General features: G+C 50.9%; 1 protein-coding gene and 1 pseudogene across 1 annotated transcript in view; one reads left to right on the top strand and one right to left on the bottom strand.

The window, feature by feature from the left end:
* FANCA (FA complementation group A) overlaps positions 1–19,441 on the bottom strand; it is a 39,630-nt gene extending 20,189 nt beyond the window's left edge. The window contains 21 exon segments of the mRNA XM_070402873.1: positions 403–479; positions 3,289–3,338; positions 3,431–3,491; positions 4,184–4,272; positions 5,352–5,411; positions 5,507–5,602; positions 6,507–6,617; positions 6,918–7,051; positions 7,363–7,504; positions 7,699–7,775; positions 9,169–9,281; positions 11,234–11,300; positions 11,782–11,815; positions 12,417–12,499; positions 13,872–13,984; positions 16,058–16,131; positions 16,910–17,005; positions 17,136–17,275; positions 18,679–18,763; positions 18,961–19,070; positions 19,357–19,441. Coding sequence (XP_070258974.1) covers positions 403–479; positions 3,289–3,338; positions 3,431–3,491; positions 4,184–4,272; positions 5,352–5,411; positions 5,507–5,602; positions 6,507–6,617; positions 6,918–7,051; positions 7,363–7,504; positions 7,699–7,775; positions 9,169–9,281; positions 11,234–11,300; positions 11,782–11,815; positions 12,417–12,499; positions 13,872–13,984; positions 16,058–16,131; positions 16,910–17,005; positions 17,136–17,275; positions 18,679–18,763; positions 18,961–19,070; positions 19,357–19,441 — 1,897 coding nt within the window.
* Positions 9,359–9,606, top strand: LOC139001009 (small ribosomal subunit protein eS27-like; annotated as a pseudogene).
* Positions 19,442–25,410: the final 5,969 nt, after the last annotated feature.

Genomic DNA, 25,410 nt, shown 5'->3' with positions numbered 1-25,410 from the left:
CCAATCCACCACAGAACTTAACCACCATCCAAATGGTCAGTCAGCCCTACAACAGGCTTCAGAAACGAGACAGTCCTGGAGCCCGGCTGCTGAGTCTGAGAGCTCACCCGAATTTAAAGCTTGAACCCAGGACAGGCAAGCAGAAGCCCCATCACCCTCAGTGGGGCCACAAACAGCAGAGTGGATGTTGTGCGCATGCACTGCTTTAAGAACATGCTATTTCAGGTACATCAGCATCTCCAGGCTCAGTGCCTGTGAGCTGACAGCATCACATCCTGGTCCATGACTGGGGCTGGTGGTGGGCAGCCTCTGAAGCCAGAGCCCTGGCCAGACCCAGCGCGACCTAACCAGACAGCACTGACCAAGGCGCCACTTCCACAGCTCATGGCCAAGAAGCCTTACTTGTCGGTTTCTTCTCTCCAGCAGCAGAGCAGGCTTGGCGGTAGGTGGAATACAGAGACGACGGGATTTTGTCTGCTCTGGATCAGAACAAAACATTAAAATCAGGTCAACTATAACTCAAGCTAATTCTCAAGCTTACAATTCCAAAAACTTTAATAAAACAAAAGTAGGTGACAGAGTAAATGTAATTACACAACACTGTACATTATGAGTCGTTTAGAAAAACCACCCTAGGTCACGCCCTCACTGGTGCACAATGCTCTGTGTTCACATCTGCCAGCAGTGGTTTCACTGGGCACAGAGATTATACATGTTTTTTACTTCTCTCATTCAAGTTTCAGAAATTTACAAATTTTAAAAGGGAACTTATACTACTTTAATTAATACTAACAACAACACCCAAATGTGATTAAAAACACAAAGAATTATAGAGTAGGTCCTGTGGTAAGGACAGGGGCGTTTACAAAGCACGGCTGGCACTGTCTCAGAGCACAGTGACAAGCCCAAGCACAGGAGCCATGGAGTCACCCTCAGAGGAGCCACAAGGGGCAGCTCAGGTATGGGACGCATGGACACTGGCATGGCCTGCAGGACAAGAAGCCTCCACGTGAGCCATGAGGCAGGAGGGCATCTGACCCGCCAGTGCTGCAAACCATGACGATACAAACAGGAGGGCACAGCGGAGCTCCAGTGAGAGGTCCCGTCAGGGGACCTGAAGTGAGGCAGGGAACACAGCCTGGAAAGTAGGAACCCAGGAGACCACCAACCAATTGGGAAGTGGAAAGCTTTTAGCTTAAGAAATAGAAACCAGCCCGGCTGGTGTGGCTCAGTGGTTGAGCACTCACCCAGGAACCAAAGGTCACTGATTCAATTCCTGGTCAGGGCACATGCATAGGTTTTGGGCTCGATCCCCAGTAGGGGGCACGAAGGAGGTAGCCAATCAATGTTTCCATCTACCCCTCTCCCTTCCTCCCTAAAAACTCAATAAAAGTACTTTTTAAAAAGTAGAAATCAATGCAAACAAAAGAAAATGGAGAAATTCACAGAAAACCCCCAGGCACCACTATCGTTACTACTCTGAGAGGGAAGGCAAACACGGCAGCTGCTCAGTAAGAACAGATTGCCATAAAAAGAGCGGCTGGTGGCAGAAGTGAAACTCGATAAAGGACAGACAGGTAAACCTGAAGAAAGAAGAGGGAAAAAAATCCCCAAACACCAGACATGTAAAATATGTCAGAAGAGAAAAAACATCAGAAGACAATCCAAGAACTCTAATATCTGAAAATCAAGGGCTCCAAAAAACCACGCCGAGGGCAGCAAGCCTGCAATGAAATAAGCTAAGGTGGAATAATAGTCTGGATTTGCTCCAAAATAACCCAGAAGAGTGGAGAAGTGGGTGAATTGAGGGCTACAGATGAAACAAGACTGGCCATTTGTTGATAACTATGAAAGCTGGGTTATACATACTCTTATCTGTAGTTTTCTGTCTTAAATTTCTCATAACAAGAGGTTTTAAAATAGACAAAATTTCTTAGCACTGAAGGACATGGATTTCCAGATTTAAAGGCCCGCCATCTGCCCGGTCAAGAAATGAAATCAGACCCACAGCAATCCACATTACTATGAAGTTTCAGAACACAGCGGAAAAATAAGACTACAGGCCTCCAGAGAGAGAAACACAGGGCAGAGAACCAGAAACCATAAGTTTATAACATCTCAACAACAAGAGGCTCAAAGTCAATGGAGGAATATTTTCTGAGACTGAAAGGAAAGCAAGCTCCAGCCTAGATTTCTATACTCAACCAAACTATCTGCTGAACTTGAAGGCTCAGTAAGGTGTCAAACTTTTTTTTTTTAATCTCCCATCCATCCTTTCTTAATAAAAGTATGCCTCAACAGGGTATGGTCCACCACAACAAAGGAGCAAACCAAGAGGATGATGTGACACAGAGAAGGGTCAGCACAAGCTAGAGAACACTCTGGGTGATGTCCAAGGGAGACACGGATGACGGCCGTGCTCTGAGGCACAGAAGCTAACAATTCAGACTGGAGCAGGTCGGAGGGAGGCTCTGCAAGAGGTGTCTCCAGATGTAACTGTTGGACACGCGACTCTGAATGAGAGGCCTCGAGGCAACTGGCAGGACCTGCAGGTGAATCATGATATGTACAAGGAAAATGAGGACAAGACAAATATGAACGCCAGAGAAAACAAAAGAAAAGCAACCGATTCCTAAGGTCACATCTGAGCAGTGTTTATACAGACAGCCTTCAAAAATGAAAGGAAAACCTGAGTTTTTAAAACTATTATACGAAGGACAGCTAATTGTATTGATGGAAGAAAGGTGAAGACTTTCTTCCACAGTGGATTATCAATTGACATTTCCTAAAACAGAAAAAGTGATAAGCAGCAAAATAAAAATGCTATTTAGATATGGAGAGAAATAAAATCAGCTAAGAGTTGAAAACAGTTGCGTCCAGAGAGAAAGAAGTGGCAGGGAGGGGTGAGTGGTGGCTGTTTTTCTTAAAAATTTCAGAACTATAATTCTTTTTTCTAAACCATACTTAACTTTGACAAAACATTTCTTAAGACTAGAAATAAATGTCAAAAAATTAAGCTATATCACGCAAATACAAAAAAAGCTGGCATTAATTTTCCTCCTTTCATGATTTTGTACCAATAACACTACTTAATTCCCAGACCAATCAATCTCCTACACGTTCATTGAAAAATGATGCTAAGTGGCAATACTCAGAATCAAAGAATTTTTTAAAATCTTTTGCACCAATATTTTATAAATAACACAGACGTGATAAAACGTCTCTACAAAAGGACCAGAATCCTCTGCATTGTCAGAAGCCCCCCTAGGAACGGACTGTCCTGCGCACCTCTTCAGGGACTCTATGAAGGCCGCCCGGGAGTCAGGGGCACTCGGGATCTGTGAGAGGAAACACGGGACTCCAGTGAGATCCACAGGAACGTCCTTGCTCTCTGCCGCTCGGCCCCGAGCTCATGAAGATGTGTACTGACCACTCGAGGCGTGAGCAGGGCGGGCAGAAAGTGAGAGACATAGTAGGGCCTCCGGAATATGCTGCAACACAGAAGAGGGGGCTCAGACAACAGAAGCGTCAGGACGCCTCAGTGAACACAACAACACGTCAGCTTCCAGAGGGCACCCGGTGGGCCGTCTCTCATGGCCATGTCGTTCCATCACATTTGTAAAGTCCCAGTTCGTGCAAAGGGTAGTCATGCTGGTGACCTGTGTCCTGGGGAACCTGGATAACACTGCCCCCCCGGCGTGACCATGGATTTGGGTCAATCCAAGGCCACAAGGGTCACTTCCAGTTCAATGTGGGCCTTCTCCTTGGAGCTCATCTGGAAATCCCAGAAGTGGGACCACATTTTCAGAAGCAATACCTTAACAAAGCTACCCCACCCTGGCATCAACCAGAATTTAACAAGTTTGGGGAACCACATAAAATTCAACACAATTTTGGTATTTGACTCCCTGTACTAGCTTCACACTGGTCACCAATGAAGTATTAATAAAAACCATCGTCCCTCTGAACAGTGTGGGTTCCACTCAGTCCCACCTGTTGGCTGTTTTGGGGGTGCCCTGTGCTTTTCTCAAGAAAGCGCATGTCACGTCAAGGGCTCCGCACCAGCCAGCTGTAGACCATCGCTGGGACATTTGCATTGACTCCTGGGTCTCCCCACAAACACGCCCTCCCTGCTGCTCGTGGCTCTGCGAACAGATGAGGGACAACCCCAGCGTGACCCTACCTGGCCTCCATGACGGCAAGGGGAATTTTCCCTGTGTGTTCAAACACCTGGAGAGCCTTCTCCACATCTTGGGAAGCCTGGCTGTGGGGCTGACTCCGTGGAGGGAGGAAGGAAAAGAACAGGAGACTTAAGAGAAGGCTTGTCATTTGAGCTAAAAGGTGCGGAGTCGATGCGTGGCACACTGGGAATTCAGAACCACAAAAGGCATAGTGGCTTTCTCTCTGCCCTCAGCAAGTCAGACCAATGAGCAGCCGGTAGTAACACCGGGCCCCTGTGGGAAGCCACTGCCACCCTCCCGTCTCCTTTCTATCTCTCCTCTCTGCTACCCCTATAGGACAGTCAAGGGCTCCAACTAAAGCAGCGGTTCTCAACCTGTGGGTCACGACCCCTTTGGCGGTCGAACGACCCTTTCACAGGGGTCGCCTAAGACCATCCTGCATATCAGATTTACATTACAATTCATAACAGTAGCAACATTACAGTTATGAAGTAGCAACGAAAACAATTTTATGGTTGTGTCACAGCATGAGGAACTGTATTTAAAGGGCCAGAAGGTTGAGAACCACTGAACTAAAGGTTTTCAGGTGAGAAGGAGCAGAGATTAAGTTTGATACTTTTCTTAAAGTACAGCAGTAAGTCTTAAACAGAAAAAGGAATTAAGTATTTCATAATATTCACTTTAACAGCATCTGTAACAGTTCTCCAGCAATTCACAACTTTTAAGTAAAATGGTCTTAAAAAAGATAAGCATACCACATGGACACCTGACATTTGTTTTACATACATGCAGTTAGCCTCTTTTTCTGTAAATCCTAGAAAAACATGACACCTCCCTGCAGTTTCACAGGCCACTTTGTCCACTCAAACCCACGTGGACGGCGATCTCCTAAAAGACAACCTTTCCACACGCAGTGACTCTCCTGCTTCTGTTCCCAACAGAGATGTGACAGAAAAGCACTGGGGCAGCTGTCACGTTCCACCTGCACAGACACCCCAGGTCCCCGACAGAAAAGGCTCAAAGGCTCAACTCCGTCACAGGAGACAAGAGTGTGCTTGGTGAGCAAGAGGGGGGACGGGAGGGACGGGGACGGGGACGGGGACACACACACACACACACACACACACACACACACAAACACCCCGAGGCAGCAGCACCAAGGTGAGTTACCTCTGTGACGTCCCTGGCTGTAGACAAATCCTCATAGAGCCCCATGTTCTCCACAGAAACCTGCAGAGAAGACAGGAGCGAGAACGCTGAGGACCAGATAGGTGTGGGCAGCTGGAGGTCGAGGGGAGGAGGGAAGAGGGGAGGCCAGGACTTGCCTTCAGGTCGGCCAGCCGCGTCTTGGCCAGCGAGATGTAGTCTGTGAGGAGGGAGCGGTACTTGCTGGGGACCAGGGGCGGGTGGAGAATATGCACCTGCAGCAGACGACACGACAGGACGTCAGCTTGTCAGCTGTTCCTGATGTTCGGGACGGGAAAGTCAGAGAATGAGCCAAAGACCACAAGGGCAGAAGCTGGGGGAGAAACGGACGGAATGGAATGGAATCCTGGTGAGGTTTCCACACGCACCCGAAGGTGCGCCTTCAGAAGTGGGCGGCCAGAGTCCTGCGGGAGGACCCGGGCTCTCTGCACACCTCTCCTCAGACGGAAGGCACCCCTGCCGCTGCCGGTGTTCAAGCTTCTAATCACCAGGCACCTTTCCAACTCCAAAGCCAGGGGTCAAGCATTCAGACAGGCAGGGGAGGCCCTGGAGGCATGAGCAGTGCTCTGGGCTTCACCCCGTGATGGGTACACGGCTTGATCTATTCCTCTACCTATTCTCTCACCTGGATTCTATGAAATGTGAGAGTTTCTAGGTGCCCAACCCCCCAAAACAAATGCTGGGTATAGTTATCTAATTAAATAAAAGGCTTACAGAAATAAACATTTTAATCATGAGATTGATACAGACCTGTTATAAAAAAATACGGTTTCCCCCGCCCAGAGGTAATGACCCCTGGCAGTTTGGGGTATGTCCTTCCAGGTTCTTCTCCTCCAACATAAAAACGTATCGTTCTTGAATATAAAACATGGGTCGTGCAACACTCCAGTTCTCCCCGTCTCAGCTCTCTGAGCTGCTCCAAGGAAGACCTGGGACAGCTCCCTGCATGGCCACCGGCCAGCGGGTGGTTTCTGGCCTTTTACCATCACCAACGCTTTCACTGAGGGCATGCCTACACCCTCGCTGTTGGGTTTGCAGTGTTTAACCGGCACCTGTTCAGGAAGACCATCCTTGGACTGAGGAGGACATGAGCAAAAGAGCCGGCAGCTGGCTTCTCACCTGAAGGTACCGGGGGGCCTCAAAGGGCACGAGGTCAGACAGGAACTTGAAGAGGAAGACCAGTGCCTTCTTGCTGCCGCAGTGGTGGCCCCTCGAGCTCCCAAAGGAGGCCTGGAGGGAGATGGAAGTGAGGCACGGACAGCACGCGCCCTACTGTCCACGCAGGGACCTGTCAATGCAGCGCCTCAAAAACAGAAAACTGCTACTGGAAAGAGAAACCACAAAGCCAGTTGGTTCATACAATCCTGAATGTCACGGCGAAGCTTTGACTAACGTAGGCTGAAACATAACTATGGTGTCTTGTGAACATCAGAGGCACAATTTACTGCCTAACAAGGACTCTCCCCGGCAAGTTGGGGGACATGCCAACTACCTACTGGGAGCACCAGCAGGTCAGCAAAGGTAACACACCTGGAACCAGTCTGCATAAGATGGAAACACGGAGGGGCCCTCCAGCGCAGCCTGACGCACAACCAGGAACACAGTGACCATGCAGTCCAGGTCGAAGCTCTCAAACGCACGGGCCAGCAAGCAGGTTACCCAATCTAGGCAAGAATAACCATAGAAATAAAATGCGTATGCTCTGCTGGGGGGTAAGTGCTCCCCTACGACTTGCATACCCAATGCCAATTTCAAGGGACTGGAAACTGATAAGAGGAACCCAAACAGCAACTATGTAAGGCTGACAAGCAGCAGTAGGCAGAGCCCGAGAGGGCACAGTCCACAGGATGCAGGGCACCTTCAGGGCATCCTCGCTGAGATGGACACCGTGATTCCCCTTTTTGCCAACAATACTGCGCATATTGCACGCAGACACACGCACACTCGCACACCCAGAATGCCCCCCGAAGCGCACCGGTCACCAGCCGCTGGGCTCCAGGGAAGCAGATCACCATTGTGGACACACAGGACAGCACGTGCTGCCAGTTCACCTCATGTGTCTCCAGAACTTCTTGTAAGTGGCCCAGCAGCTCCTCAGGACTCAAGAGCACGAAGAGCTGAAACAAAGTGCCTGGGCTGTCAGAGCAGAACACCGAGGGCAGGAGCTGGACCCCACCCCCTTCCTGTAGGCACAACTCAGGGCTGCAAGGGGACACTCCCGTGTCTCTCCTCGCTGCAGTGGTCAGTACTGGCTGGAACCCCAGAGCTCGGTGGGAGATCTCCATGGCCCTCATCCTGCCCCGTGACTCACCCTGCGGTACAGGCCGGTGAGCAGAGGGTGGGTCCTGGCGAAGCTCCAGTCCCTTTGCATTTGAACGGCATCGGAGACTTCACCAGGAGGAAGAACAGACAAAAACATCAAGTCAGCAATCATCAGAAAGCTGGGTTTTAAAGCTGCAATGTCAAAGAACTACCTTGTTTTAATTTGCATTTTTTCAATTAGTCAAGTTCACCATTTCCCTGCTTGTTAACCATTTCTAGGTTATAAAATGTCTCTCTTTGGCCCAGATACCTGCTGGTGATCCTATATCATATTTGCTGTTTCCTAATCCATCATTTGCACTTGAGTCTGGATGCTTTTAAACTTTAACTGTCAACACGCGATCAATGAGGATGCTGTGGAAATGAGAAGGGCCTACACAGGTCCTCGGGGGCAGGACAGCAGCCTCTGTCAGGAGCAACCGTATCCCACCTGCGGACCCTCCTGGGGATGTACCGAAGCACAGAGCCGGCTCAGTGGGCAGGGTGTGCATTCAGCCCCACCACTAAGAGTGAACGCTTGTCATTGATAGTGACAGCAGCCAAAGGACACTCATTAGTAAAAGATGACATGAATATTAAACACTTAAGAAAACCATGGAGCCCTGGCTGGTTTGGCTCAGCGGATAGAGCGTCGGCCTGCGGACTAAAGGGTCCCAGGTTCGATTCCGGTCAAGGGCATGTACCTGGGTTGCGGGCACATCCCCAGTGGGGTCGTGCAGGAGGCAGCTGAATCGATGTTTCTCTCTCATCGATGTTTCTAACTCTCTATCCCTCTCCCTCTCCCTTCCTCTCTGTAAAAAATCATTAAAAAAAAAAATATTTAAAAAAAAATTTTTAAGGGAAGATTGTATTTAAAAAAAAAAAAAAAAGAAAACCATGTAACTACATAAGAAAATACTTAAGTTAACGACATATGGAAAAAAAAACACCTTGAAATTTAAAAGTATAGCCAAAACCGGTTTGGCTCAGTGGATAGAGCGTCGGCCTGCGGACTGAGGGGTCCCGGGTTCGATTCCGGTCAAGGGCATGTACCTGGGTTGCGGGGACATCCCCAGTGGGGGATGTGCAGGAGGCGGCTGATCGATGTTTCTCTCTCATCGATGTTTCTCTCTCATCGATGTTTCTGACTATCTCTCCCTTCCTCTCTGTAAAAAATCAATAAAATATATTTTTAAAAAAAAAAAAGAAATTTAAAAGTATGACTACATCTTCAAAAATCTATTTAGAAAAAAACGAGATTTTGTGTTAAAGCTACTTCTACTTAGGTGACGAGAAGGATGAGTTTTTCTTTCCACGCTTCTTTAATTGTAAATTTTCTTAATGAGAACGTTATTTTCAAATGAAAGGATAGTTAATGATGAAAAGTCCTTCATGATCTCAAAGGTCTGAAGCATTAACAGAGGCCCAGGCTCCTGTCCAGGGAGGCAACGGTCCCCAAACAAACGGGTCTGGAACCCACCTTTCAGCACCGGCTGGTGAGTGAGTATCTGAGTCAGCGTGTGCCTGGAAAACCTCTTTGGAGAATCTGTCGAAATTATACTGCGGAATGTGTGTCCACTGAATCCACTGAACCTGCAAATGGAGCAGAAAGAGGATCTCAAGAAGAGAGATGCCCGCGCTTTCCAGCAGTGACGACCTCCCACGACAACATGCCTCTGGCCAAGGATCGCCTCCACCCTCTCCAGAAGAGAAGAGGAGACGCGAGAAGCGCCTGGTGCAGAGCCCCAGTTCCTCCTTCATGGATGCAACATGCCCAGCAGGCTATGCAATCACCACCCTCTTCAGCCAGGCACAAACGGTGGTTTTGTGTGTTGGTGGTTCCACTGTCCTCTGTCAGCCAACAGGAGGAACAGCTAGGCTTACAGAAGGATGCTCCTTCAGAAGGAAGCAGCACTAAAAGCACCCCAAATCAAGACGAGTGGGAAACCATCCCAATGAACACATTTTGAATAAAAAAAATAAAAAGACACCATTCTGTCAAGCAAAGCAGACCTGGACGCTGAGGCCTCCACTCCCAGCTCAGGGGCTCACAGGCTTGCCCTTTCTGTGACCTTGAAATTCTTTCTGCCAGGCCACCATGCCACTGGCTTAAAATGGAACCCAGGGAAGTATAGTTTCAACAGGAGGGAAGTGTAATTTCAAGGAGAGAGAAAACCACAAGCAGGCAACAAAGACCCCTCCAAGCCAAGGAGAGGGAGGAGGTCAGGCAGAAATCAGCAAGGGCTGGGCCTACAGAACCGGGGGGTGGGGGTTGAGGGGTGGGGGGGATGTGATAAAGGCCCAGCAATCAGGGGCGTGGGCCCGATGGAGGACTAGCGCCCAGCACACTGCCAGGGTTACAAAGCCAAGGTATCCCTGTCTGAGGTGGGAATCAGACAGCAGGGTTGTGCCAAGCCTTTCGCAGAGACTGGCACATGTAAATGGCTCAAACTCAGCAACTGTCCCTAAAACTAACAGTGACCTGTGGAAGGAGGAGGGAAAGAAACAGCCATCCCTCAGAGGGAGCAAGACACCACTGACAGGGCAGGAGGGATGAAGGGTGACCAGGGTTGAAGTGGGGCGTGCGACAGGGTCAGCCCCATTGATTCCTCGTGAGAGAAAACCAAGTGTCCCAGCAGTTACGTGTCCCGGCAGTTCAGCAGTTACATGTGCTGCTCCAGGGTCATGAATACGAGGGCACCGGGCAGAGGAAGGACACAGGGGCCCACGAGCTCTGCTCCTCCCTGAGGAACGGGGTCCCAGTGTGCCACCCAGACTGTTAGGGAATATCTGATTTTACTCTAACTTAAAAATTTAAAAAGAAGCAAACACACTGACGATCATTATTTGATTCCTGGGACATGAGTTTGAGCAATCTAGGCATACTACAAAATTGCATAAAATTTAGAGAACAAAACAGTGTTTTCACTGTTTAAATAAAGCACTGAATCATACAGCACAGTTGAGGACCATGGAATATTTGTGAAGTACCAGAGCAAAAGCATTAGCATAGAGCGATGCTGAGAAATTCTCTGGGTTTCCCAGGAGAGAGCCAACTTCCAAGGTCAGCCTCGCCCATGTGACTCTGAAGTGAATGCAGACACCCCATGTCCAAGCCAGCATGTCTACATGCAGCTCCCGCCACAGAGAGAGAAAGCCAGCAAGACAAAGCCAGGCTTACTGTAGGCTCGGCGGGAGCTGTAGCCAGCTGTGTGCTCCAGAAAGCCCTGCAGGGGGCCGAGAGGGCCACACGAGGGAAAGAGCACGACAGTGAGCCGGTCTGGTGGGAAGAGGGGCGCACCACAACCAGCAGGAGTCTGGGCCTGGAGGAATGAGGGGCCCAGAGAGGGGGTGCCTAGCCTCCTGCCTCATCTCAGAGAAAGCAGGCGGACCAGGGGGTTTCCAGTGCTTCCCAGCTGTCATCTCTCCTGACACCGACACGATGGCAGGAGTGAGCTCAGGAGTCACCTGTTGGTATTTAGTGTCTAAAATACCTGGAGCCTCTACCCTAGTGAGCACCGCCCCCAGGACCCCCAGGAACGTACCAGCACCTCACTGCCTTGTGCGCTGAGGACTCCTCCTGCACGCCAGCAGCCAAGGCTTCAAGTGCGACTGATGCCAGAGCATGGAAGCAGAAAACAGACAGCACATCATCACAGTCCATTAAAAACAACCCCTGACTAAGTGTTTCTGGACAAGGTAGGCATTTCATCCTTGGTAAGAGCCCCTCACTGCCAAGTTACAGACCTCCCAGGCCACCTAAACCCCCAGAGGGCACAAGCCCTTTAGGGTTCCAAATGTCTCAGTGAAGCCTTGAAAACCAATCAGAATATGTATAGTAGACAATGAAACGTCCCCAAATTCACCGTTAAACATAATCATTCAACAGCTCTGGAGGAACTGAGCCAGGAGAAAAAGTGAAGGCTAAGTTTATACCAAAGCACAACCAAAAAGGGATTTTCTGGTACAAGGACTCCACAGGGAGATATACACAAACAGGTAAAATACTTGAAAGGGAAAGGCAGAAACTGAGAAAATTCCTGGTAAACAAACTGAGTCCTTTACAGCCTGGGGCACAGAGCAGTACACTCACAGAGCAGCATTCTCTGCAACACGGCCACAGCAATCTGTGAACACAAACGGAGTTACCGTGACTCAGTCAATCCGTGAGCCACACAAGAAAGCTAGTTGTTACTCTGGAGTCAAATACAAAACTGACTTTTCAAAGAGGAACACTGCTAAGATTTCCTCTTAGGTCCACGTATCATCCCAACACCGAGGAGACTAGAAGAGTGAAAAGCAGACTTTCTGGAAGTATCTGTCGTGATGCCCCAGAATGCCCAGGCCCTGGCCACATCCCGCCGGGCCCGGCCCCGATTCCCACATCTGTACCACCCAGGTGCTGTCCATGCAGAGTCCTGCTGACATGTCTGGACTGGAGCTGGGAGAGTGCGCTTCCCCTCCTCTGAAAGCACAGGCTGCATTCCGGGCCATGAAGACCTTCGCCCTCGAGCACTTTGGGAACCAGAAGACACGGGGGGAGGGGGGGATAACAACCTGTTCCCACTTCCCACACCTACTGGATGAGGGAGGGACAGTATGCGGCAACTCATATGCAAGGTCAGCCACTGGTCCAGGGATGTCCGAGGAAGGACCCCATGGTGGGTGGAGGTGTAGGGGGGCTTATCCAACAATCCTATAATGCTTCACCTTTGTTTTTCCTCCTACCTGGGGCATCTGTTCAGCCTCCACATTTCTTCTCGGACCTGAGATTTTCTGAAATCCCCTCAAAACAAACATTTGCACAAAATCTGAAAACCACAAAAGCAAAGTATTTACATACACTGCAGTCCCCAAGCAGCCAGGAGGCCAGGAGTCACACAAGACCACCCTCCTCAGGGACTAGGAGGGCAGACCCTCAGGGAGCTGTGAGGACACCCTTGCTCCTGGCCCTGGGAGCCCTGCAGGTCACTACCCACCAGACGCCACACATAATATTCACCAAACCCAAGCTAAAGCTCTGACCGAACTAGACTCTTCTCCTTGCCATTTGGTTCAAAAGGAAAACACAGCTGACCCTTGAGCAACACAGGTTTGCACTGTGCTGGTTCACTTATCCACAGTTTTTTTCAATAAACATACAGTCAGCATCCAGTCAACCTACCGCAGATCAAATCCGAGCCTGGGAACCCACATATGCACAGGGCCAACCTAGGTTTTCAGATTTCCGGATGGGTGAGGCATTGGTGTACCTAACCTCCATGCTATTCAAGGGTCAACTGTACTTATAATGAATCGAGTTTATATGTAAGGGATTTTCTCTTAAAGTAGCTTCCAAGGGTTTCTTGGGGACTTTCAACCCCTCCCTTACACCAACACAAGAACCTTTATAGAAGATCCCAGAAGCATTACATTCTGGGGAATGAGGCAGGAAGGGGACTCAAATCTTCTGGAAAAGTTAGAGTCGAGAGGGCTAAAATGAGAGATTTTCTTCAATTTAAACTTAAACTGTCTGGGGCCAGATTAAGGGTTCAGGAATCATAGAGAGTTGTAGGAAATCGTGTGTAGATTTCACTCCTCGGAGATTACTGGCTCCCAGAGCAGCAGGAGAGGGCCCACTCCAAGGGAGAGATGCCCAGGAAAACATGGGTGACCAGCTCATGCCCGTTTGGACTTACATAAGGATTCCCACCCCAAGTTCCCACTTGGCCTTTCCTGGGCACCTTTTAAAATAAATTATAATTAAGCCCACAAAAAGCTAGTGGCCCCATCCCTAACCACCTTGTAATCGGTGCTCCTACCCTGTTGTTTCCTACAACACGTTCTCTGTGGGGGTGAAACTGAGCCTCAATTAGCATAGCCCTCCTCCAATTGGGATGCTGAGGGAGCTCCCTGCCAACCCCACGTGAGGGCTTGTCCCTCCTCATTCAGCAGATCATAATCCACAAATATTTAAATTAACACACTAGCTACAGGCTCCATAACATCATGGGTCAACAGGCTGACTTACCAAAATTGCCACACAATTCAAGTTAAATGCAACAGGTATGGCCCAAGATGACTTCATGCTAGATTTCCACACCATGGCTGTAAGGGCCTTTTCTGCACCCCACAGATCTTCACAGCAGAAAACTGACCTAAATGAATCCCCCCACCCCAAGAACCTGCCCGTGATGAACTTACCAGAGAGCATAGCCCTGGTGGTGTCGACGTGCTGACAGGTGTCTTCTGTCTGCTCACACAGACAGCGCAGGTTCCTGAAGAGCCACGCCACCACTGCCTGCATGTCCGAGTGGCTGGGGACAAGCAGAGAGCATACCTGAACCCCTGCTCCACAGCCACCAGGCCATTTTCTTCTCATTCATTTTACTCAGCAGCTTAGGCCACTGAGAAAAAGCTAGCAACCATCTGAGCCTTCTGCACCAAGAAGTTAGGGACACCTGCTACTAACATCAAAAATAATAATCTTCAAGTAGTTTACTAATACTTATTTGGAATAGCTTACTATTGTTGGGAAGGGGGGAAGGAAGTTCAGTAATAAGATAATCATACAAATAAAACAGACAGCAGCAATTACAGGCTGTAGGTTGTCACCAAGGGATCGGCCACGCAGCACAATCTGTGTGAGAACCCGTGTGGTCTGCAAAGCCCTGATGGGAGAGCCCTCACCTGCCCCGCCTGTCACAGGTCATCTCCCTGAGAACAATGTTTATGTGCTTGGCCACCTGTACATCTTCTATGGGGAACTGGCAACTGAAATCCTGTGTCCACTTTTAATTAGAGCAGTCAGGCCTCCCCACTTCAAGATTACAAAAACATCCTTCCAGGATTCCCTCCAGTCCTTTTATAATTTCTTTTTTTTTCCTTCTTTGATTCATCAACAATGTTTTTGGTATAAAGTTCCAACTTAAATCACTGTTTCTCTGTCTCTCTCCCCCTCCATTCGACTCTATAAAAATCAATGGAAAAATATTCTTAGGTGAGAATTAACAACAACAAAAAGATCCAACTTAAAAATCCAGATGTGGCCCTAGCTGGTTTGGCTTAGTGGATAGAACGTCAGCCTGCAGACAAAGGGTCCCGAGTTTGATTATGGTCAAGGGCACATGCCCAGGTTGTGGGCTCGATCCCCAGTAGGGGGCGTGCAGGAGGCAGCCGATCTATGATTCTCTCATCATTGATGTTTCTATCTCTCCACTCTTCCTTCCTCTCTGAAATCAATAAAAATATATTTTTAAAAAATACAGATGTGGCCCATATGTACCACCCCGTGTTTTAATATGGCATTTTCAACTCTCCTTGGCAATCCCCCAAACAAGATGCTGTTTTTCTTGAGCAGAGAACAAACATGCAGACCCCCAGCCTCCTGCTCGGCTAGGGGAGGAGCAACTGCCTGGCTGCCTAGAGCAGGAAGCTGCCATCTGAGCTTCCCAGTGCTTCTGGCACCTGCTTTCAATCACAGTCTCTCTTCCTCTCCCCTAGATCCAGAGGCACTGGGGCCATCAATCCTGAGTCTCTAGGGAGAAAGAAGACACTGGATTGGTCCCCACTTCTTTCCACACTGCTGGTTTGCACAAGCCCATCTCAAGTGCGCTCAGTCGTCTCCCACTGGTCCATCTGCCTCCTGCTTCCAAACTCTGTTCTGCTACTAGTATGCCCTCTCCCACACCCTCCCCTCTTCATGGGCTGCACCTTTTTATAAAATCCCCTTTCTGAGGGTCGGTGGGATTTCAGGAAGAAATAAAAGCACTTGCACGCATATATATTAACCAGGTTTACCTGAACATCTTTTTAGTTTTTAAAATATTTTATCACATAATATATCTTCTGCAAAGAAAACATTACCAAGCCTGTGCACGATAAGACTTCAATTTTTAAAAAAAAGTTCTCTTTAAATAATAAATTACAGTTGACCTCTGAACAAATCAGGGGTCAAAAATCTGTATATAACTTGATTCCCCCAAGTTTAATGTAGTCGTCACTCCTCAGTACATGCAGGGGACTGGTTCCAGGACCCCCCATCAACACCAAAATCTGCAGATGCTCAAGTCCAGTATGTAAAATAGCAGAACAACACATACAGCTGACCCTTTGCATCAGCAAACTCCCAACTACAGATCAAAATTACTGGTTTTAAACCTCTCAGGTGGTTGAATCTGAAGATGCAAAACCCATGAATACAGAGGGCCAACTGTTTGTACTGGGGAAAAATCATGTATAAGTAGGCCTGCGCAGTTCAAACCCATGTTGTTCAAAGGTCAGCTGTAATAGATTCTCCAGGCAATTTTTGGCTCTGATACATGAGACATACAAGACTAGGTTACAAGCGTAAATCACGTATTCTTAAGGTAACATTATATTATCACTACCTTTCCAGTAGCTCCTGGAGGCTCACGATGTTTTGTATTTGAAGATGCCACACAGCTTCCAACAACAAAGAATCCTGAAAAAAATAACAGCATTGAGTCCTTCAGGATGCATTTTCATACAGAATGTTCAGTCTGTGTTCTTAACCACCACGCTCTATTTAAAATCCAAGTGGAATAACAGCATAGCCTAAACTATTTTATCCACTAGTTTTAACACTCACCAAGCCTTCAGACACGCCCACTACCATCTTTCCCCTCCTCCTGCCCGTCCTCACCACTCGTCCTGCAGGCTCAGATAGGACCCTGCCCCGTCTCTAGCTTGACCCACTTCTAGACCTTTCTCCACTGTGGCCTACCCAAGATTCCAAAATATAAAGGAACATGCCAATATCTTTTTAAATCCTTCGTGGCTCCTCACAGCCTTAAGGATAAAGTTCACCCTTGGACACAGCACAGCCCTTTGTGATCTGGCCCCCTCTCTCTTCTGTCCTCTCCCAGTGAGGCCCTCCCTCCTGCAGCATGGACACACACCATCCCTCAGTCACCCTGCTCCAATCACATCCGTCTCCCAGAAACCACACTCCTCCTACACTTCCTGCACCGCCCAGCACTCCTAGGAAGCCTTCGCCAACCATCCAGATACAGTCACCCCTCTTCTCTGTACCCCGTGAACAGTGTTTGCGGGCACCTCCTTTCCATCCAGCGGCATTTACTGAACACTTTCCCCTACTCTCTGCAACTGAGATGCTTGGTGAGATTCCAGAAGATGCGTAGAGGTCCTGTGGGCTCCCCCCAGACAACACGACACTGCTTGGAAAAACCCTGGAGTCAGGATTACAGTCTCGGGTTTACCTGTACTTTCCACAGTTCTTGACAGAAGGTGAGACGGGAGAACATACTGTGTGCTAATAAATGCCCAGTGATCTCTAACAAGGAAGACAGTTTCTTCTGAAAAGAGAGGTTAAACCTTCTTTTAAAAATGGGCAAATACCTGAAGCAATATTAAAGAAACATCCCATTTCCCCCAATAGCTTAAAAAATAAGAGCAGCACAGTTACCACCTCGTGCTGTGCCTTACTCTTTGCTCTGGGTCTAGCAGCACCCGAGAGGGCCCCGCGTGCGTCTCACAGATCTGCACAAAGCTGGAGGCCACCGTGTGGCTGGACAGCACTGCCACTGGAACCCCCAGCAGAGAGGCTTGATCCCGCAGAGCAGAGCCTTAAGAAAACACAAAACGTGGAAGAAAACACTGCAAAATCTAAAACAGGAGACTTAAGAGATTAAAACACCTTCTTTTAAGCTGCAGCAGCCCAGAAATTAGCCTTTTGAAGGTCAGAACAGATCTCCAGGGAAAACACAAGGTATCGAGTGAAGATAATGTCATGACTGAAGCAGCTCACGGACAAGCAGAGCAGCCCCGGGAACCTGCAGCTGCATATACAAGCTCGTGTTCTGGCAGATATTCTGTTAAGAATTTTATCAACGTTTCCAAAGGAGCACAATAAACTGAGAACCACAGCAGGCTCTTCTCTAATGACTTCAGTGTCAAAGACAGATGGGCTCTCGCCAACGGTACAGTGACGTCCAGTGGCAAGTGGGTCTGCTTCCCCAGTGCTGCGCCTCACACCTGTGGGCAGCCCAGGTTCGGGTGTGCTCCGTCCTGGGGCTGCTGCCAAGGGAACCTGGGTGCGGGGTGTCCAGGCAGCCCCCAGCCTCTGGTCTGCACTCAATAGAGTGAGAAAGGCCAGGCGGGCTGAACACACATGGTGCCTGTAAGTACGGTGTTTTCTAAGTGACTTGACTTTCATCACTAATCTATTTGTTTCAGTGTAGTAGTCACTATCTTTAGCAGGAAAAAACTAAAAAAGTTCGTGAGTTAAGGGTCTCTTTATATTTCTGTGGTCCAAGCTAAGAGCTTCTTGTATAAGCTCGCATTCCTTGGTCTAAATCCGTACAAGAAAACCGTGCAGCCGTCTTCCGCTCCCTGGAATGATGATGCGTAACTTGTGAAATTCAAACACGACAGGACGGCGAAAAGCAATAAGCCTCACTGAGCTTGCTGTTTCAGGTCATTTCAATGGAAATGGAAAACAAATCCATTAGTTAACAACCCTGGCTTCCCACCGGCAAATCCCCATGGCTCCCTGAACGGCCCACTGTCCCCCTTTCCCAGGGCCTGGCGCGTCCTCCTGCTTCTGCCCGTGGTGAGGCAAACCCTGCTTTTTAGTTCGTTTGTTTGGGTTTTTTTAAAATATATTTTTGTTGACTTCAGAGAGGAAGGGAAAGGGAGAGATAGGAGCATCCACGATGAGAGGGAATCAGGGATCAGCTGCCTCCTGCAGGCCCCCCGCTGGGGATGGAGCCCGCACCCCGGCTGTGCCCAGATCGGGACTGGAACCCGGGACCCTCCAGTCCGCAGGCCGACGCGCTACCCACTGTGCCAACCGGCCAGGGCCCAGACCCCGTTTTTAAGGAACACGCCCCACGCAGGGCACAGACACCCGACTCGCCCTGCTCCCTGCGAGGAGCAGCCGCCATCGGGGGGTCTGGACCTCCGCTCCCGGGGAACACACAGCGGGGGCCTCCCAGGGCGCCGGGCCGCGGAGGAGGCTGTGACTCACCGACCAGCGCGCCTGGGCTGCCGCGGTCCATCCACCCGTCCGGCCCTCGGCTCCGAGGCGGCTCTGCGGGCGGCGGGCCTTCCACCTGGAACCCAGCACAGCGCCTGGCAGCGGGCGCAGGCCACCCCCGTCCCGGAGCGCCCCCTGCTGCCCGGCGCGCGGGGGCTGTTTGCAGAAGCGAAGCTCCCCGTGGTCACTAAGCGCACCTCGGGAAGGTGAGCGCCCCCCGTCTTCTCCGCCCCCCCGTCTTCTCCGCCCGTCAGCACCGAGGGGCCTCCTCACCTCCAGCAGCAGCTGGCTCAGGTCCACATGGCGCCTCAGCAGCTGCACGGCGGCCGCCAGCACCTGCGGGCCGCGCTCAGGACCGGGCTTCTGCCTCCGGGCCCTGCCCGCTGCGGGACCCGGTTCGGACAACGCGAGAGCCGGTCAGGGACCCCGCTCAGGCCCGGGTCCCACCGACAACAAGGGCCACGGTCACGGGCGCTCCTGGGCCCGCACCCCCTCCCACAGCCGCCTGTCCCACCACGGCGACCCGGGGACAGGACGCGGAGGGGCCGGAGGGGGCAGGGGTCAGACCGGGGAGGACCGAAGGCAACTCCTGCGCGCAGGCCCCTGACCTCCCCGGGTCGGGCCGGCGGAGACTCGGGCGGGAAGGGGCGCGGCCCTACACCCACTTACCCAGCAGCTCGGCCCACGTCCTCCTGCGGCCCCCGGACCCCGACCCGGGGTCTGAGGCGCCGGCCAGCGCGCGGGAACCCGGCATGGTGAGCACCCGCAGCCGGCGGCAGCTCCAGACGTGCGGCCCGCGCTGTCTTCCCATTGGCTGGAGGCCCGCGCTGCCCTCCCATTGGCTGGCGGCCAGAGCTGCCTTCCCATTGGCTGACGTCCCGCGCTGTCTTCCCATTGGATGGCTGACCATTGGCTGGCGGCTGCCAGGCCACACCCCACCTAGGCGGGGCCTCGTGCGGCGGCCATCTTGGTGGGCTTGGAGTTGGCGGTTGCAGGGCATCACCTACGAGGGAAGGGCGGCACCCCTAACGCATTGTTCCTGCAAACAGGACGCACAGCCGGCCGTGAAGACACAACCTGACAAACACAAACCCCAAAAGCCGCGCGCGGCGTCCTGCGGACCATGGAGAAATCAGCCCGCGGAGCGCTGCCCGGTACGACCTGCAATGACGGACGTGGTTGCTGTCCCCTCCGCCCAAGATGGTAGTGAGACGGCCAGCGACACCCAGGAACTAAATGCTTGATGTCGCTTGACTTTACATTTCAGTGGCCACACGTGCCCGGCTCCGGAGTGGACAGCACAGCGCCCTCCTCTGTCCGCAAGCACAGGTCAGACTCCAGAGTAGGGCGCCCTCCCCAGGCGCGGAGCCCCACTGCAGTCTGGTGGCTGGTGCCTTTCCCATTTACGTTGTGCAAAGCTGAAGTTCGTCCGCGTTCCTAGCTGCATGCATACAGGATTTGCATGTAATATTTGTATATGCTTATGTTTTATTTTCTGGATGCTGTAGTATGATGTTGTGACATCTTAAAAGGCCTTCCTTTCTGGCTGGGGAGAGACCGCCAGTTCTTCGAGGCAGCAAAGGGCCTGGCGGGCGGGCATGCCTGTAATCTGCAAACTGACCAGCCCAGAGCCAGACCTGCTCCACTTGGCCCCAGACCCAGGAGGCAACAGTCCTCCCATCGCGGGGCCAGGTGCCAGGCATCTTGGAACCGCTGCTACAGCCCAAAGACCCCGAAATTATTCAAACTAGCTAATCCTGACTGTTCACCCTGCCCAGCCTTGCCTTTCCCGTGGAAACTCCAAAAGGCACTGACCTAAACCTTCCCCTCGTTCCTGTCTTCTGCCTCCTGGCCACCTGGTGCTGCCCCATGTGGCTCTAAGACTCATGAACGTAATAAACTGCCCCCACCCCACCCCGAGCCTCTTGTGACCATCTCATAAAAGCATGCACCACATTTTCTAAAAGTTAAAGTGAGGGCAGCTTAGGGGTAGAAGGGTTGAGGCCTCCAAGCCCAATTCACGCCTCACCTGGGACTGGGGAGCCAGCCCTGGACAAGAGGGCCAAGGGCTTCATTGATGAGCCACCACTGGGCGGGCTGGCTCACTCGGGCCGAGAACAAACTAGAAGGCCCATCAGGTAGTGCCACAGGCTTTCTCATCACCTCAAATGGAAAAAGCTCTTTAATTTGTTTCGACAGATTTTTACCAGTCGTAAGTTCTATGCACACGTGAAAAGACAGGTGAGAGCGTGTTGGAGGGCCAAGGCCTCTGGCCCTTCTGAAGGTGAATTAGAAGCCAGTCCAGTGTCCTGAGTAGGAAAACCCCCAGTTCTTCCCGCCTGTGTGGGTCTTTCTTCCATGTCTCCTTAACTTTCACATGGAACACTTCACTCCTGCCACTTCTGGTCACCAAATATGTGGAGGTTTTCCCCTTAACAAGCAATTCTGACACCAGCCGGGTGCCCTACCATTGAACTCAGTTCTAACACTGTCTACACGGAGACAGATCTGACTGGTTAAGGGCTCAGTCCCATAGGACGGCCCCCACTTCAGAGGCCAATTCTAAGTCTTTTTTAAAAAAATATATTTTATTGATTTTTTTACAGAGAGGAAGGAAGAGGAATAGAGAGTTAGAAACATCAATCAGCTGCCTCCTGCACACTCCCCACTGGGGATGTGCCCGAAACCAAGGTACATGCCCTTGACTGGAATCGAACCTGGGACCCTTGAGTCTGCAGGCCGACGCTCTATCCACCGAGCCAAACCGGTCAGGGCCAATTCTAAGTCTTGTGTCCCCAGGTTACCCACAACTTCTGCCTGATTTGGCAACAAACTGGGGAGTCCCACGACCCCTTCCTCGGATTCAATTAATTTGCTAGAGTGACTCACAGAATTCAAGGAAACACGTTTACCAATTTTTTAAACGATAGAGGTGACCGGCCAGATGAAGATACACAGGTCAAGGTCCAGGAGGGTCCCAAGTGCCACAGAGCTGAGATGGGTCACCCCTCGGGGTTGGACGTGTCCCCCAAAATGGAAGCTTCCCACCCCAGAGCACAGGACAGGGTGGAGAGCATGCTGCCCTCAGTGTAAAAAGGGGACCTGTGAGTTTGTAAGAAGTAGACCACAAAAGGCCAGTGACAGGGACTGTGTCTGGGGCCAGTGTGCACACATCAAACCATGTCAAATCAGCCAACACAGATGGGTAGTGATTTCTGTAATTTCACAGAGATGTCGGCTGTGATGGGAACAGGCATGACTGCAGGCTGTGAGGGAGGCACGGGGCACAGACAGGTCCTTAGGGCTGCGCACTGGAAAGTGTACCACTCACGTTTAGCCACCCTGCACTCCCTGTTCCAAACAGACATTCGGACTTTGTAAATGACCTCCGATGTCTTCAATGGGAAGAACACCGTATCCTCCGTACTTTCTCCACTCCCTCCCCATCAGGAACTCCAGGGTGAGCAGCCCCCCTCTCCCACTCGTGCCCACACAGGACGCCCGTCTGTGGTGGTCGTCTGGGGGTTCCCCTCGTCATCCTGGCCGAGCTCTGGGACCTGTGTCCCGTCCTGTCCGGTGCTCTGTGTCTCCTCTCCCTCCTCACCCTCTCTACCACCCGCCTGGAAACGTTCCCTGGGAGCTGTTCTGGGCTCCCATTCAGACATCGAACACAGCCTGGCTTTATTAGCATCCCTTGGGATTCATGTCCTTTATCATTATCCCAAAATAAACCTAAAGCACAAAAGCTCGGCCTCTCACATTTCAGCTTTTCCTCCCGGACCCCTGAACCATGCCTGGCTGTAAGGAGCCGGACAAAGAGGGCATTCAGGGGCCTCTGAGCCATGGCAACAGAGGCCTGGCCACTCACTCTGCTTGGATCCCTTGGGGAAGCCGACCTGTTTTTTTGATCTGAAGTGGAATCAGCAAGGGGACGAGAGAGAACCTTGGCACCCCACTCTCCACAGCTGAAGCCGTCTGCCTGCATCTAGGGGAGTCCACGGGCTCAAATTGTCTTTGATCTTAAACCTAATTGCCCATGTACTGACTCACTCTGACCTTTGTCTCAATACACACAGTGCCACCTTGCACGCTGGAGCCCTGCATTCCCCTCCTAGAATCCTGTAACTGCTGGTCCACAGTGCACCTGGGATCCAGCCCGATTGGTCCTTTTGGCATCCAGGAGCCACCAAACACCAAACACAGAGCATGGGAAAAACCTCCAGTGGGTTCCTTCACATGGAGCACCTGTTGCTCTCACCCAGCCCTCGGGAAGGTACTCTGTGTGCTGTTTCCCCCTAAGAATGGGGGGCGGGGGGTTTGGGTTTTCACTGGTCTTTCCCAGGCACAAGACATCAATGCCCAGGGCTCAGCAAGTATGTGTGACTGGACATCCTACACCATCAGGTGAATATTTGGGGACTGTCTCTGCTAATGTGATAACTTGATAAAAGTGACTCCAATTTCAAGCACTAAACGTTTCTCTTCTGTCCCCAAACACAGCCCACTGTGAGGGGTCATGTCCGGCCCCTGAGGTTTCCTCATGGACTGGAAACGAAGTATGGAGAACACATTTTTAGGCTGCAGGGGATCCCATAACTGTAGAAACGACCTTGCTCCAAAGCTTTCCAAGCTGAGTTAATGATTGACCTCGATCAATTCTACCGTGCTTCTCAGTAACAGCCGGAAACACACTGTTTATTTCTAAAATCCAACTGGCAAGTTCAAGTTATGGAAGGACTAACATATCCCTGATTCTGATCATACTTCGTGGGCAACTAGCCCCATGTTTTAACCCTAGTGCCATTTTCGACAGGAAGAAACCCATTTCCCTCCCTAGCAGGCGCCTATGCCGTGCTCCTGGGTAAGAAGCTGGCATCGGCACTCCCCTTGGTGTACAGCCCAGACAACTGCCAGCTTACACACACGAGTTCCTCATGGCAGAGCCCTCAGTCTGAACAATCACAAATGTGGGCAGTGCTTGGGACCCAGCCAGACGGAAAGGATTATCTCAACTTTGTGACTAGTGGGAGCAACTTATCACTGTCCCCAAAGCTCCCACCAGGCAGCCAGAACCTGGGTATGTCTAGTGGCCAGAGACATGGGCCAATTGGACCGGTTTTCTCTTCCAGTGGAGTCCAGTGTGCCAGGTTGGAATCCCTCTCACTGCCTCTCCCTTAGGCCATGCCAGGCTTCCCTCTCTCCTTCAGACTACTTCTAGGTCTCGTGTGGTACTTTCTGGGGGAGATGTGTGGGTAAGTGACCTAGGAGAGAAATATAGGGTTGCCAGGCGCATCTAGGGAGCCGACTGATGCTTCTACTTTCTCCTCTTGATCACAACCAGGAGGACAAACCTTCAGATACCAAGAGATAAGTAAAAACTAATTTTTAAAACCTTTTATTAAAACCCCAGTGTTCTAAACCTCACCAGCTGATGTCTTGGAACATGCACAGGGATCCCTAAAAAATGATCAATGCCAGATCAGAAAGGGTACTGTACCCCTTACACAGGTGACCTCAAGGGCCTCTGGGTCAGCCAGGTGTGAGTTGTCACCAGGTCTTTAATGAAGCCCCTGCTCATCAAATGAGACCCTAAAACCATGTGGCCAGGGAAATAGGAGGCCCTTAGGGCAGTGGTTCTCAGCCTTGGCTGCACATTAGAATCACCTGGGAATCTTTTTAAAATCCTGATTTCTGGGCCTCATCCGGAAATTCTGTTTCTTTGTTACTAATGTTGTGGCCCCACCCCATAACAAAGAAACAGAATTTCCGGAGGATGAGGCCCAGAAATCAGGATTTTAAAAAGATTCCCAGGTGATTCTAATGTGCAGCCAAGGTTGAGAACAACTGTCTTAGAGGAACAGGGAAGGCACTTTGTGTGGTGCCGAAACCCAGGGCCAAAGGGGAGGTACTTCTTGCTATGACCCAACCAGCTTCCAGTCAACCTTCTCTGTCCAGTCACTCAGCGTGGCAGGTGCCGCGTTCAAGGTGCTCCAGACACCCAGGGGGGAGGGTGGCCCGGCCTGCCTGCCGTGGGACTGGGAGTGCCCCCTCCACCAGAGGTGATGCAGATGGAAGTCTTGACTCCCACGGAGTTGAAAGCAGAAACCACCTGTGGAGTGGGCCCATCAGGAATGAGCTCCCCGTGCAGGGAGGCCAGTTCCCCAGATCACACACACCTGCATTGTGTGACAGGCGTCAGGAGGGACTTTCCTTAAACCACCGAGCAGCGCTGAGGGGTCCTTACTGTTGCCATCCCAAGGCAGACTTTGAAACTTCTCCCTTCCCTCTAGTGACAAGTGTGTGTGTGTGTGTGTGAGAGAGAGAGAGAGAGAGAGAGAGATTAGGCAGGAAGCTTTACCTGAGGTTCTTTGCACCCTTTTTTCAGGAGGTAGCATAGGTCCCACCTGCCCCATCTCCTGAGTGCTAACACGGTTATTTTGGCAGCATGCGCTTAGAACTGAAAGTTATCCAGCTGCTGAATGTAGAAACTTTGGGCACGGGCTGTCTTTATCAAACTCCTTTTCATTTTAAGATTGAAACTCCAGATGGCATTATTTGACAGTAGGGCCCCAGGCGACAGCCTACCCCACACCCCAAGTCTCCTTCAAATGAGATGAAATCACGGCACTGCTGTCACTGTTCAGAACAACCAAGGAACTTCAGAACCCAAATTTCCCCCCATTCGGAGAGAAATCTCCAGGAATCTGCATGTTGTGTGCTCCC

The sequence above is a fragment of the Myotis yumanensis genome, unplaced genomic scaffold (assembly GCF_028538775.1).
Source record: "Myotis yumanensis isolate MYYU_CA2020_CCGP unplaced genomic scaffold, mMyoYum1.0.hap1 SCAF_62, whole genome shotgun sequence".
Lineage (NCBI taxonomy): Eukaryota > Metazoa > Chordata > Mammalia > Chiroptera > Vespertilionidae > Myotis > Myotis yumanensis.
The sequence above is the reverse complement of the archived record's forward strand: the minus strand, read 5'-3'. Positions and strand labels throughout refer to the sequence as shown.